This window comes from Euphorbia lathyris, chromosome 2, assembly GCF_963576675.1.
Source record: "Euphorbia lathyris chromosome 2, ddEupLath1.1, whole genome shotgun sequence".
Classification (NCBI taxonomy): domain Eukaryota; kingdom Viridiplantae; phylum Streptophyta; class Magnoliopsida; order Malpighiales; family Euphorbiaceae; genus Euphorbia; species Euphorbia lathyris.
The window spans coordinates 40656967-40671205 of record NC_088911.1 but is presented as its reverse complement, the minus strand read 5'-3'; the positions used below and the strand labels follow the sequence as shown (position 1 = coordinate 40671205).

Here is a 14239-nt window from a genome sequence, read left to right as displayed (position 1 = left end):
GGTGCCTTCGAGGACCGCCTCCGTGCTCTAAATTGGCTCGATCACTATCGGGCACGCCACCACGTCTACTCTTCGTTGGTCATGGAGTTCTACACCTCCCTAGAATCCAACAATGTTCCGGGAGCCGCCCTCTTCAACTTCCGCCTTCACAACCAACCTTTCACCATTGACACCCAATGGCTCCGCAATAATTTCACCAAACAAGCAGAGGCGGGCATTGCACATTGGCCCGAGGGTGTCTCCCCTCGTGATTTTTAGACCTCCATCACCGGGTCTGATGATTACGATATCTCCAACCTCCGCCCGGCATGCATCCGTGATCCAATCCTCAAACTTCTCCACCGCTTCATCTCCTTCTACTTCTCGGGGAAGTCCGAGTCCACCAAGGTCAATAAGCATGAGCTTTTGGCCCTTTATTGTTGTGCAAACGGCCTCACCTACGACCTTTCCTACCTCGTGGCCGTCCAACTCCACCACATGCCCACCCGAAAACGTGGGAGAATCGGGTTGGGCCATCTCATCACCATCTTCACCACCTCTGCTCTTGGCGAAGCTGCCCTTGATCGCCTTCCAAGTCTTGAGCCTCGGCCCTTGGAGAAAAATGCTTTCAAATCTCTCAAGCGCCCTACCTCCGGCCCGGGTGAAACTTTGGGGGCGGCTCACTCAAACGAGGAGGAGGGCTCGGACTCAGACATGGGCCTCAATTTCAGTCCACCACCCCTCCACGACTTCAACTCCCTCTATGCCCGGTTGGATATTTTGGAGGACAACCAACGCCGAGATCGGGCTCACTTCAACTCCCGCTTCGATGCCATCGATGCTCGCCTCGATGCCTCCGAGGTTCAAAGGCGTGAGGATCGGGCCCATCTCGATGCTCGCTTCGACGCCCTCACCAACTCCTTCGCCTCCTACTTCAACATCCACGAAAATCCTCCTCCGCCTCAACCGTAGTTTCCATTTTTTGTTTTTATGTTTTCCTTTATTTTGTGTTTAGTTTAGTTCGTCTTTCTTTTGTTGTTTTTGTTTTCTTTTTGTGTCTTTATTGTACTTTCTTTTGTTCTTTTAATATATTTCCTATTTTCCTTTATGTCTCGTTTTATTTACTTTTCTCTTTTCGCGATCATTTTTCATTGTTTATGCACCATTAATGACCTTCACGCAGGGCGTATTCCCTTTTACGCCCCGCGTGATAGTCTTTTTTCTTACATAAAAATCTCAGAAACTCAAACACGCAGGACGTCCCTCGTAGTGCGCCCCGCGTATTTGAGTTTCTGGTTAAAATGCACTTAAAACGTACCTCCTACGCGGGGCGCCCCCCTGGGCACGCCTTGCGTAGGACCTGACCTTCAAGGGTCCTATTTTTAATTTAAATTCCATCTTTATTTTTGTTTTTCTTCTCTTTTGCGACGTCCTTGGAATAGACATCATTTTAATAACGCGGAGGGTCGTGCAACCCCGCACTCACCATTTGTTTTGCACTAACAAAAACAAAAATAAAAATCAAATAAACAACAAAATAATTAAACTAATTTATTGATTCTTTAATTTTTCCCGACACACTACCCCCTCGGAAATTAATTAAAAGTTCCGTTATTTGTTCTTAAATGAAAGACGTTGACACAAAGGATCGGTTTTAGTAAGAAATTTTAGTCTTTATTCTGAAGCTTTAGAATTTATGCAAAGCCTAGGTTCGTACTAAACAAAAGCATTGAGTCCTAACCCACAGATCATCTCCATAATGTAATTCAAAAAGGCAATAAAAACGGGATAGTTGAAAATTTGACGAGAACTTGAACGTACACAATTTAACCCGAAATTTTGTGAGATATTTTTGAGCCTAAAAGAGTTCATACGAGAACTCTATTTCTTTCACAATTTTTCGAGAGCTTTGACTTCACTCGACTCATAGAGTTTGCACCTAATACCAGGTTAAGTACACTTATTTTGGTTAAAATGGCAATAGATGATAAAACGGACCCACTTAGTCTAATTCTTTTGTTAAATTATTTTTTCTCGTTTTCATCAACCTCTAGGAAACCCCCTCGAGCCTATTAACCAACTTTTCTTGTTAATACCCTTTTAACAATTAACCCTTTTTCCTCTTGTTTAAATACCAACAAAATTAAATCGCACCCGAAATAAGCCAATGCCTTGATAAGTAAGCACCATAAGCTTTCGAAATCGTTTTTGTGTCGCTCTCAAAACAAAAAGAAAAAGAAAAACACAATAAAGAGAAAAAGGCATTCTCAAGATCCACCCGAGCAATTTCGAGTTATATTTTACAAACTTGCCAATGCCAAAATAAAAATACGGTGCGATCATCAAAATGGTGTTTAAACTCGAGTTTCCAAAAATTAACCACTAGAAAAGCCACCCACATTACAAACCCCCCTCCGGGTTCATTTTTAATATTGCCTAGACCATAACATAGGAGGAAAAACCCAGATGAAAATGCGAACTCAAAGTGACTTCGAGTAAGTGCAAAGAGAGTGCAAAAACACCGACCCACCAAAATTTGAGCGTAAGAGTGAAATCCCTTGGTGAGGTACTATCGGGTTCTCAAAAGATAATCGACCCCCGTTAATATTGCCTATTAAATTTGATCATGGAGGTTTCAAACAAGTTTTGGTCACTCATTTGTTTGCGTAGGTACTTGCCGAAAACTTTGCATAAAACTTTAGCTTCGGAATCACGCACTTGGTAAAACCAACCGACGGTTTGTTTCTTAATAATCTCAATCCCTTGTCTTTCGATTTCTTTTACTTGAGGACAAGTAAAACTTTAAAGTCCGAGGAGGTTTGATAGGGGCGTTTCGTCCCTATCTTTTAGCGTGATTTACGGATTAATTTTAAGAGAAATAAATAAGTTTAATTGCAAAAATAGAGTGTTTTTAATAAAATAACGAAATAAAAATAAATTCTGTACTTTCGGTTAATTTTCCTTATTTTTTATTAATTTAGAAAATAAAACGTCAAGCTAAGTCGACTCTCGAGAATTGTATTTCAGGTACGAGCAATGAGCAAAAATCCTTTGACATACGCGGGGTGTGGAACACTTGGTCAGAAATAATTGTTCAATCCACAGGCACCACGTGGGATCTAGTCACCAATACGCGGGGCGTACCAACAACCACGCGAGGCATGGAACATGTGTCAGAAATGATAAGCCTAATCCTGAAAGTCAGACTGCATGGTCTCCCTGAGTCAACTACCCTACGCGGGACGTACCACCTTACACGCGGGGCATGTAAGGACGTTCTTCAAACCAAAAAAGCTCAGAAACTCATTTACGCGGGGCGTGCTTCAGCTACGCGAGGCATAAATGACCTAATTCAAGCAATAAAATCTCAGAAACTCAACCACGCGAGGCGCACCCAAGTCTATGCAGGACGTGGTTGAGACAACAAGATCTGGATTTGGTCCACATGTAGGAGATTTCTGACGGAATGGGCAACTACGCGAGGCGTACTCCACCATACGCGAAGCGTATCATGGGAATTCTGCAGAAAATAATGTTCCTCCATACTTGTATCTTGTGAAATTACAAACCTACCCTAGCTTGATGTGTATAAATAGGAGTGACTAGCACTCATTTAGAGACCTTAGACCTTACACCTTAGATATACAATTTTGCTTTAAAGCTCTTGTTATTTTTGTTTGAGATTGTATTTGTAGAGCAAAACTCTTCCACCTTGAGAGCTTGTTCGTTGATTCCGGCGTTCCATCAAAGTTCCGCTCCATCTCTGCTCACCAAGCTCGAAAGCTCCACCTCCAAGTCCTAAGAGACGGCCTTGAGTCCGGTTAGCTAGTTCCGAGGGTGGATTCTTCCCTTTTTACTTGCTAACTAGCTTGCACTCTTCCTATGTACTAGGCTTGGTTGTATTCCGTATTTACATTTTCCATATTTATAATATATGATTTGCAATTTCCGTTTCTATACACGTGTTGATGTTTATTGCTTGTTTTGATACTCGTAATTGATTATTGTGTAGGAGAACACGATTTCCGACGCCATTCGGGCTATCTTTAGGGATTCATATAGGTGTTACCTTACCGGAAGTGACGCTCCGGAAACCGTAGGAATTGACAAGCCACGAAACTTATGGGCCCTAATTTCTGGTCCCAAACATTAGACACGCCTTGACTAGGAACCACGTAGTCTAAGTACTTCACGGGTCGGTCACACTACACGTAGTTGTCATTGCAAGAGTAAACCGTTAATCGTATATATATAGTGGGAGTCATTGTTTGTCATATTTATAACTTATCGCCATCCGCATCATTTCGTAGAGTTTTTGTTATATAAATCTGTCTCAACCTTATTTAGGAGTAGTTTGTAGTTGTTCCCCGAATCAACTCAAAGTATTCACCGCTTAGATAACATATAAAATCGAGTCGTTTAATACTTGTAGTTATAAATCCCGTGGATTCGATACCCGGTCTTAACCGGATTATTACTTGATACGACGGGGTACACTTGCCCCTAAGTAGTGGCGTCCAGTAGAGATAGAGCATTTAGAAAGATCACATCCATAGTCGTAACGCACTCATCATAATACACATTTCGTCGTAGAAGCTCTACCCTACGCGCCGCCCCATCAATAACCCTCTTTGTTAGAATAGTTGATTGCTGCTTCAAGCACTTGGAGATGGGTTTTAAGGCACTCCATCTCGCCTCATCTAGTTCATGTTTTCCTGGACCATATCTACATTATAGACCAACTTATTAGCAAGACTGTCGATGAACTTCTTCCTTTCTTGATCTACAAAACCCAAACAATCGTTCAAGTGTTGATCTAGCGTAAAAGTTATGGTATTGACAGGGTTTCCACTACAATTAAAGGTGTTTTGGGTTCTGAGGGGGTTTTGGATCTAGGGAGAGGTTCTTTTTCGGGGTTATGGAAATGAAAAGGCTAGTTTGAGCTCTTGGTTTCTTTATGTGAGCCATAGATGTGATGTTTGATCCATACTCACCGCACCAATTTAACGTGGAAAATCTTGAAATGGAACTCCTATGATAAGGTTTGTAATAATCTCTTGCAGTAAGACAGAAAATGAATCAAATGAGAGATCGAGAACCGGCCATCTCACTTTGATGTATAAGTTAACAGAGCTTGAAAGGATGGAGATGAGGAATAAGAGAATTCTAGGATTTAGTGATGAGAGACCTCAAGTGCGCAATCATGTTTTTTTATTTATAAGATGTTGAAGGACAACTTGGGGAGATATCGGTTCTGTGCCCTAGTTGACGCTACGAACACGTATAATGACATGAAAGGGAGTATATCCTAAGATTTGTCATGTACCAACTGTAAATCGTATATCTCGGAATGACATCTCTTTGGAAATGATGCAACTTTCTATTGGTCCACGTGTTTAAGGTGATTATCTTCCATCATTACGTTTGATTCGAACATATTCATTAGTCATTTGGTAGCGTGCTCATTTATTTGTTTATTATCACCGGTTAAACAAATCCTACGCCAAATTGATTCGAGAAGAGATGTGATGATTTCACGAACTAAGAGCACACGTAAGAAATCTGGTGGACGGAACTGCTAGGATTTTGCTTGGAATGAGTGTCACTACTTCTAAAGTTTCTCATTTAGGATTAAGATTACGCGACGCTCTTCATTTATAGCTTGTAATTAGATTAAAACCTACTTACCTCACCTCTATATGGATATTTTAATAGGACTGCTTTCTCACTCCAAATTCTGCTTTTTGTTTTCATGGGTGAATATATGTTTCTACATGATTACTTTTCCTTGTGTTTCACCCAAAAATCTATATAAGATCATGGCTCAGAAATTTCTTGGTAATTGTTGGAAAGTAAAAACTAGCAATGTCTGTTAATTATTCTTTTGAAACATGAAAATTACTTTTAAATTAACTCCTGACAGAATGTCCATTTCTGGTAAAAGTGAATTTCTCACAACATATCTTACCATAATCTTTTGTACTCTTATGCATGCAGCCTTAACTTACCATGCTTTCCCCTTTTATTGTGTCATACTCTCCTTTATATTATTTTTATTTATTTTGATTTTAATTTATTTTGATTATCTCACTAAACAAACAAATCCAGAGAAATGAAATGACCTTTAATTTAACCAAAATAATATAAGCAAAAAGAAAAACAGACCATAATTAGATAATGATTTTCATTCAATTTACTATTCTTAAGAGACCCATATTTGTTTTCCAGTGGGGATTATTTTTTAATTTTTTCCATTTTGAAGTGGGGGTGGAAATCATTAAGAGCATAGCTATTTATGAGGCAACTTTTAGGCATTAACCCCATTTAAAGTTTCCATTCATTTGAGTAATTATTGTATAAATTAAAAGCAGGTGTGTGTGTGACCATTTTGCTTTTTTTTTTTTAAAGAATTATGAGTAGATGATGCAAAAATAAGACCTCGAATTCTGTGTAACGGATTGTTTTTTGTCCTTGCTGTATTCCATTCTTTTTTTCTTGAGTTGATAAGTAAAGAAGGGGTGATTAAAGCCTTCAAAGTTGGACAAAAAAGAGCTAAGTACACAAACAGTCTCATTGACTCCTAACTATTTCTTTTGTTTATGTCTGGTAATTCCTAACTAGTTCAAACCAAACTTTTGTTCAGAGAAAGACATCAAACTTTCATTTTTACTCATATTCATTAACAGCAAAAGTAACCACACCTAAGAGAGAATGTACTGCTATTGGAAATTTCACGTTAGTAAAATATGAGATGCGTGAACAGTATATAACTCGAGAAAACTCTTTAGCCTACTCCGTCAACCTTTAGACTAAGGTTTTATACTCTTAAATAATGACTAATCAACCACCTTATAAGGGTGAATTCAACGGTAAGAAAGTGACTCTTGTGGTACTCTATGTCAAATAGACTATCTGCGTTCGATTCTTACTGTCGTTGTTGAAATCTCTATAGGTGGAGTATATGTAACTCGAGAAGACTCGTAAGCCTACTACATCAAGCTTTAGACTAATCACTCAATATTCTTAAGTATTACTAATCAACCATCTTTATAGGGTGGATTCAACAGTAAGAAAGTGACTCTTGTAGTACTCTATCTCAAATAGACTATTTATGTTCTATTCCTACTGTCGTTGTTGGAATCCCTATAGGTGGGGTAATATGTAACTCCTCGGTAAAGGTTTTTTTTAACTTTAGACTGGAGATATCTCTCTTATCCTTAAATTTTTACCAATTATTTAAAGAGAAAATTGACTAATGAACTTTTAAAAACTAAACCAAAAACATGAATGTGAAAAGGGTATGCAGTTGTTCTACTTTGGTTGAGGTTTAAACGGCATTCAGACATGAAGAGCTTAACAGTCAAGCTTTAAGATTTAGCTATAAAAAAGCAGTCAACAAATGACAAAAGCCTTATTTCATCTGTCAGGGAATTTTATTTTATCTCTTCCTTCTTTACACTTTTCTTTTTTATGACTTCTATGATTAGCCCTTAATAACATTTATTGGGATCATTCCACACAGAATTTTTGCATCAAACCCAATCATGCTAACATATTGCACTTTATCTATTTTTATAAAAAAAAAAATTCTTTACCAAATTCTCAAAATAAACAACTGTTACTATTTCAGAATATAATCCGTTACCAATAATGGTTAACAGTAACATCAAACAGTAGATATGAACGGTCAAATATGTCAATGCGTTTGAAAGTTATAAACTAAGATACATTTTACAAAACGGTTATATGGTATTAGGCAAATCTAGTACACTCTTTGTTACTAATAGCCTACATTTCAAGTGTAATGATCAACCAAATTGATTAGATTCCAAGGAGATAACATTAAAATCGAAAGATAATAAACAAAATGAGATGACATTGATGATTGCATAAACCTTTTGGTCTCATCACTTACAAAAGGATTAAAGAACAAAGGATAAAAAAATATACATATACACCTTCATGACCCCATCTATCCCCCATTTTCTACTGTATTTCCCCCCTCCACCTACAACTATCAAAATTACAAAGCAACCCCTCAACTTTTTCTCAAGAAACAAACAGAAAATTTGGAAAAGTATCCAGAGAGAGAGAGTTGAAACATTAAACTCTAAGCAAATAGACACTAAGCTCAGGAGCACCATTGCTATCAGGATTCATCATGTAAAAAGCTTCAGAATCTCTAGACCCAACAATCCTTTCAAACTTAGCTCTCATATACATGACTTCATCATTACCTCCATTTCCTGGTAAAACACCAGCTCCCATTGAAATAGGTTCAACAGCTTTCAAAATCTTCAACTCTTTAGCACCACATTCTCTTCTTGTTGCAAAACCACATTTCTTCCCATTACAGTAAGTTCTCCACACTGGTTCTTCAAGTAATCTAACACTACTAACACCTTTCTTAACTTCCTCTTGTTTCTCTTTATCACATTCCAATGCAATCCTGACCAAACCAGATGCCATTTCTCTAACCAAGCCACTAATTGGAGTAGCAAGTTCTATAAGGAAAGCAGGAGGGGAAGTTGAATCTCTCTGGAATGCAAAATGAACATGCCCTCGCCGGTATCCGAAAAGAGTACCTACCACTCTTGGTCCAAGGCCTGATGGTAGACTAGACCGGTTCTTGCCAAATGCGGAGAGGACAGAGCGTAGCCTAGCTACTGCAACTGCTGGTAGCTTCTTCTTTGGAGTTAAGGGAGCAGAATGTTTTTCTTTCTTCTCTTGATCATCAGAGGACTTAAAGGTTGGAACTTCATCATTTTCAGTTCCAATCTTTTTAGTCCAGTGAAAGTGTCTCTTAGAGGAGAATGAGGAGGAGGAGGAGTCTGAGGTTTTTGCCATGAGTAAATGATCTGAGTTTGAGAAACCAAGCCTTGGGTGCCCTTAATATTGATTTGTGGGGCTTGAGAGGAATTGTTTGTTTGTAGCAGTTGTAGGTGCGGAGGAAGAGAATCCTGACAAAAGAAACATAGATTGTCCCACAAAACTGATTTAGAATAGAAAAAGAAAAGAAAGGAATCAAAGGGGGACAATGAGATTGTAGTTTCACTTTCTTGTGGGGCAGAGAGAGATAGGGATTTAGCTTGACTGACTCTTTTTGACCTGAATTCAAAAGCAGTAAAGAATGCCAAAATTAAAACCCAATCCCCAAACACACTCTCGTCTCATGCTAGGACATGTTAACAGAAGAACCATTTTCTTCTTTCCTTGTTTGTCTTTGCTTAATAAGGTTAAAACGTGCTTAATGTATGTTGGGTTCAAGACACAAACTGTGTTGATGAGTCTACATTTCACCAACCTCGGAAGTAGGAACAAAGATACACACTACATTCCATTCCCTTTCGCTTTCATTAAATTATTGGGCACATCACTCACCTGCTGTCTATGACGTATAAATGATTATCATGCCATAATCCATGTTATTAGTGTCAAACAAGCCATATCAAGCGGATTATCTTTCTTTATAAATTGTATTACTGTTGCTTAAGTAGATGCATTTTATGGTAGAATAATAGGAATTTATAATAATAATAATAATGTTTGTGAAAGGGACAATGATTTGGAGGGAACTTGCACTAATTACATTAAGTTATAAACATGATCCATAAGCTGGAAGTACAAATTGAAGTGCATATCCACATAATAGGGAGAGTTGCACTTGCCAATTGACTTTTTTACACTATATAAGAGAGGAGGAGATTAGATGCACAAAATGAAAGAGTCAAGGATAATGCTTGCCTATGCTTCAATAAACTAAAAAATAAAATCCCTAAGGTTAGCTCTCTAAACTTCGGTCTGTATCGGGTTGCTTAGGCGGAATGGCCCCTCCATTCATTCTTGCTCTTGCCTCAGCAAACATCCTTTGTTGCTCTGCTACTGCTTCTTCTTCAGTCATCTCCGCTCCGTTGCTCCATTTACCACCTTTTAAAGAGTCCTGCTGGAAGGCAACCAAAAATATATTGATTGTCAGGAATTTATCTCATTTTGCACTTCTAATTTTTAATTTTCAAATGGCTGAATGGAGATAAAATAAAGAACTTCGTCAGAGACCACCCAGACAAAGCTTGAAGTTTTTCATTACCAGTTCCCAAAATACTTCCATATGATGAATGAAAGATAAGGAACACAAAAAAATTATGAATTACCATTGTCTCAAGTTTGTGTTGCTCGTATGCTGAATAAACTTCCTCAATGTACTCTCCAAATCCAAGAACCTGATAGTTCACAAGAACATCAACAACAGGATGACAATTTGTATATTCTTAACATAGATTGCAAAATAGCATTTGGTAAATCTCAAAACATATGGCAGTTGGTGCTGATTAGTACATGATTCAAGAAAGAAAGAAACCGAAACGTGTAAAGAATATAAAGAACAAACCAAAGAGACATTTTTAACAATTAGAGCTATACATCTGCAATCCAAAGGGCAAAAAAAAAAATCATAGGATAGCAGGGTTGTAATAATATCTTGAATAGGTACTAACAACCAATAACAAAGAAAATATATGGAATTCTGTTACAATCAGGAAGCAGGAAAGAAATACAAAACAGAAGCATTTTAGCACAAGTCTAAAATTTAAAACAGGAAATTCTACAATAAATATCAATATGCATTATGCAACATGGATATAAGAGCTTAAACATAGAACATATGCCAAATCCAAGACTTCAAGGGCCCTGTCCCAGAGAATAAAGAGGAAGAGTAGTGTTCAAGAATAAAATAGATTAGTCAAACCTCTAAAGCCTTGAGGACATGCTCAGGCGCAATAGTCCGCTTCTCCTCTCTATTGCATACTTCATTGGACTCTGATGATACGAGATTTATGAACTCTAAGAGGAGTAAATTCCATCAGTTAGTAAAACACACCTTCCACTTCAGATAAAAAATAAAAATTAAAACTCGACACAGCTTAGTCTTCAAAGGAAATAATATAAACCACCAATGATAAAGACTACGGAGGAAATAGAAATTATATAGAAGATATATATATATATATATATATATATATATATAAACAGGTAGCCACAAATATATAAATACATCAACAGCTCATTAACCCTGAAAGTAAAAAATATAAATGAAATTGCTAATCACACAATTTCTTACTAATTGTGATCTTCAGTACCATATAACAGTTGAATTTATTATATTCAAAATGCAAAAACATTTTCTCAGTGGAATGTCAAAGACCCAAGTGGTAAAAAATTATATTGTCCACGATGTGCTTTCTAAAAAGATAATGGTAATGGAGAAAAATTAGATAAAAGTTGCAATTTGTCTCTTCCTTTCCATTCCAATGTTACCAAATCTGAAAAGTTAATCTCAGCTTGCATATTAATTGAGGTCCACTAAATCCATGTACTCATAAACCCGGTTGGTTAATTATTCCATGAATTTGAACAGCCAATGGGTCTACACAAATCAAACTCAAACTCATGAGGGAATTTTTGTAATTAAAAGTGAAAATTTTAAATGTAATAATTCATCTGATAAAATTGAGGGATTTAGCAACTACCAACTAAAAAGCGAGAGTTTAAACCCAAATTTGAGGATTTCGTTACATGAAGGACTTTGGAAATTCGGTATTTTTTTCTCCACTCAAAATTAAATATCATCTATAATAATAATTGACAACCCAGTAACGGGGCTTTTCTTAAATATCATGAAGAACATGAAGTAGATTATATTACCATTCAAAACTACATCCAAACCAGAAATAAATAGACAGAAACATTCTGATTATTAGGTAAATGCATAAATTCAGTTATAAAACTCACCTACACAACACTCTATTAAAAGATCTTGAGCATCTCTTGCAACACGCACATCAGGGGGTAACATCTCTTTAATAATTTTGGTCATGGTTGCTGAAAAGGAAAATAAATTCATATTAAACAATCAATTGAAGTTAAAAAATAAGGAGCATTATTCACAATATAATCTGTTTCAAAAATAGTTCAGAACCAAGTTATAGCACATCATATTAACAACAAAAACAATATAGGTACCATGACGGTGGTCACAACCATGTACCTATGCAGTGGAAGGGATATTGGTGAACCGCTACCAAATAAGAGACGCGTGGATCAAAAAGCCTAAACTAACAGAACAAACCCCTAAAAATCAGAAATTTGTATTTCTATGGCATATCTTACTTTACTATAAACCCCATAACTAAATTATAGTTCTTCCAGCTGCAACATATACAAAATAGGCAATTTAATATGCAGTCTTAAGCTAACAGAGTCAACAATTTATATTCTTACATAAATTGATGAGGGGTAAGAATATAATTGTGTACAAGTGCAACGGTTAATAAGATGGTCTATATAAGGCAACTGAGGCACAAGAACGAATAGATAATCAGGACCATAGTCTTAAATAAGTTAAGACAAGCAAGGGCATGTACCAAGAGATTGCATAAGCAATAGATGAATAATATCAAGTTTAGTCACATTACAAATTCTTGAGCCTCATTTTTTGGGTGCTAGGAAACATGCTTAAAATAACTTTGCATGAAGATGCCAAAGCATACTAATTAAGCATGTTCAAGTTCAAAAACAACAACAATAACATCAATATCAAGAACATAATTCAAACTATATTTTAGATTCCTCTCCTCTACAGATTGACATCGTAGAACTCAACAAACAGTTCAAAATATCAAATACTCAAAACAAAACAAAAAAACCCTACTAAAACTAACATCAGTAGAAAAACAAACCCTAACACAACAATACGAGGGGGAACAAATCCACAAAATTAACCAAATAAGTAAAAACGACAAATAACATAACCAATAAAATTTTCTTACCTTTAGGAAGAGAGGCATCTTCTTTCGATTTACCAACAATATCCATGGGTTCCATCTTTTATATTCAAAACCTAAAAAATAAAAAGCAAAATTTCATGTGTATGCATATAATACGAAAAACAATATATATAAATTTATACATGCATCTCTTCGACCAAAACTCAACAGATCTGAAACCCACAAATGGGGGAAAAAAAAACGAGAGATTCAACTCACCAAATCGAAACGCGGGAACCTACGGCCGGAGAAAACGAGTCAAGCGATTCACGATCGGCGTAGTTTCAGAAGAAATCAAGCAAGGAACGAGGAGAAGGGGCATGGTGGATATATGGATTTATCCGAGAAGGGCATGATTTGCGTCTTCTCTTGATCACGATAAGAGAGCCAGGTCCCGCTCGCAGGCGATTAGGGCAAAGTCCACTCCCCAAAATGCAGTTATAAACACGCGCTTAGTTAGGCGCGTTCAAAATTCCCCTAGTGCGGAAGCACTTTTGAGAGCCACAAATCTAATTGGGCAGTGTGCTCCACGGAAATTACCGCGCGTGATAAAATTAGTAGATTATGATTATATATTTATTTTGCAATTTTACTTTGAGATATTGATGATTCGTGTTTGTTGTAATCAGATGATGCGTTAGCTATTTTGATTGGTTTGTCGTTTCGTTTTTCTATTATCCAAAAAAAGAAGAAAAATAAAAACAGTGGGCCCGCTGGCCCATATATAAGCTGTAGTGGACCATCGGTGTAGGTTATGGGCCTAATGATTTACGGGCCCATGTTACCTTTAATTATGAAATGCACGACATTTTCTTTACTGTATCAAGTTTGCTGAAATCAAGGATTGATGTTTCCATTCCAGAAATAAAATTTACCCCTAGTTTTGGTGTCCCTCCCATGTCCCGCTCAACATGTGTCAATGTTTTTTTTTTTTTGACAACCAATGAAGCATATATGAAGAATCAAGAACAAGCATATTACAAATAAAATCAGGGGTACAGAAAACCACTCACCCCGATTTAAAGGTAAAATACTAATTCAATCCCGATTAATTTGATCAGTTAAACTGAACTCTTCGCAAAATTTAATCCTAACATAACTCTTAGTATTCTTTTATTTTTAGAATTCTTTTATTATTTCTCTTTAGAATTCTTTTATTATTATTGTTTTCCAAAATTTATAGAAGGTTAAAGCTAGATTTCATAGAAGGTTGAAGAGGCAAAATTCAAAGTTAACTTTGTGATACAGACAGTCTAGAATTTCAAGAATTTATGAAAGATAAAACTTATTTGCTATTAAATTCGAACAATGAGACAGTATCGATAAAGGTAAATTAGAAAGATAGCATTAACAATGAGAGAAGAAGGATTAGTTCTTATTCAGTATTTTTCGAATGGCACGAAAATACAAAGAAGGATTAGTTCTTCCTAAAAAAAATT

The 14239-nt window shown here is 36.7% G+C and overlaps 2 protein-coding genes across 3 annotated transcripts; both read right to left on the bottom strand.

The window, feature by feature from the left end:
- Positions 1 to 7847: 7847 nt before the first annotated feature.
- LOC136217897 (protein MIZU-KUSSEI 1) lies at positions 7848 to 9359 on the bottom strand. The gene has a single exon (XM_066004593.1). It carries the CDS (start codon positions 8824 to 8826, stop codon positions 8083 to 8085), a length of 744 nt encoding a protein of 247 aa, XP_065860665.1. The 5' UTR covers positions 8827 to 9359; the 3' UTR covers positions 7848 to 8082.
- A 184-nt stretch (positions 9360 to 9543) lies between these two features.
- On the bottom strand, positions 9544 to 13209 carry LOC136217898 (protein Dr1 homolog). 2 transcript variants are annotated; one of them, XM_066004594.1, is made up of 6 exons: positions 13020 to 13209; positions 12804 to 12874; positions 11767 to 11856; positions 10724 to 10818; positions 10131 to 10199; positions 9544 to 9922 (listed from the first exon to the last, which is right to left on the bottom strand). In XM_066004594.1, exons 2-6 carry the CDS (start codon positions 12856 to 12858, stop codon positions 9761 to 9763), a joined length of 471 nt encoding a protein of 156 aa, XP_065860666.1. In that variant the 5' UTR covers positions 12859 to 12874; positions 13020 to 13209; the 3' UTR covers positions 9544 to 9760. The 2 variants fall into 2 exon arrangements, with proteins under 2 accessions (XP_065860666.1, XP_065860667.1); XM_066004595.1 differs by having other exon boundaries at positions 9544 to 9919.
- Positions 13210 to 14239: the final 1030 nt, after the last annotated feature.

Excerpts from the sequence above, each read along its gene's own strand:
- LOC136217898 (XM_066004594.1), bottom strand. The coding sequence starts at position 12,858 with ATGGAACCCATGGATATTGTTGGTAAATCGAAAGAAGATGCCTCTCTT. Across the intron at positions 10,200-10,723 it reads ATGTCCTCAAGGCTTTAGAG|GTTCTTGGATTTGGAGAGTA; the intron begins GTTTGACTAATC and ends GTGAACTATCAG. Across the intron at positions 9,923-10,130 it reads AACACAAACTTGAGACAATG|CAGGACTCTTTAAAAGGTGG; the intron begins GTAATTCATAAT and ends GTTGCCTTCCAG.
- LOC136217897 (XM_066004593.1), bottom strand. The coding sequence starts at position 8,826 with ATGGCAAAAACCTCAGACTCCTCCTCCTCCTCATTCTCCTCTAAGAGA.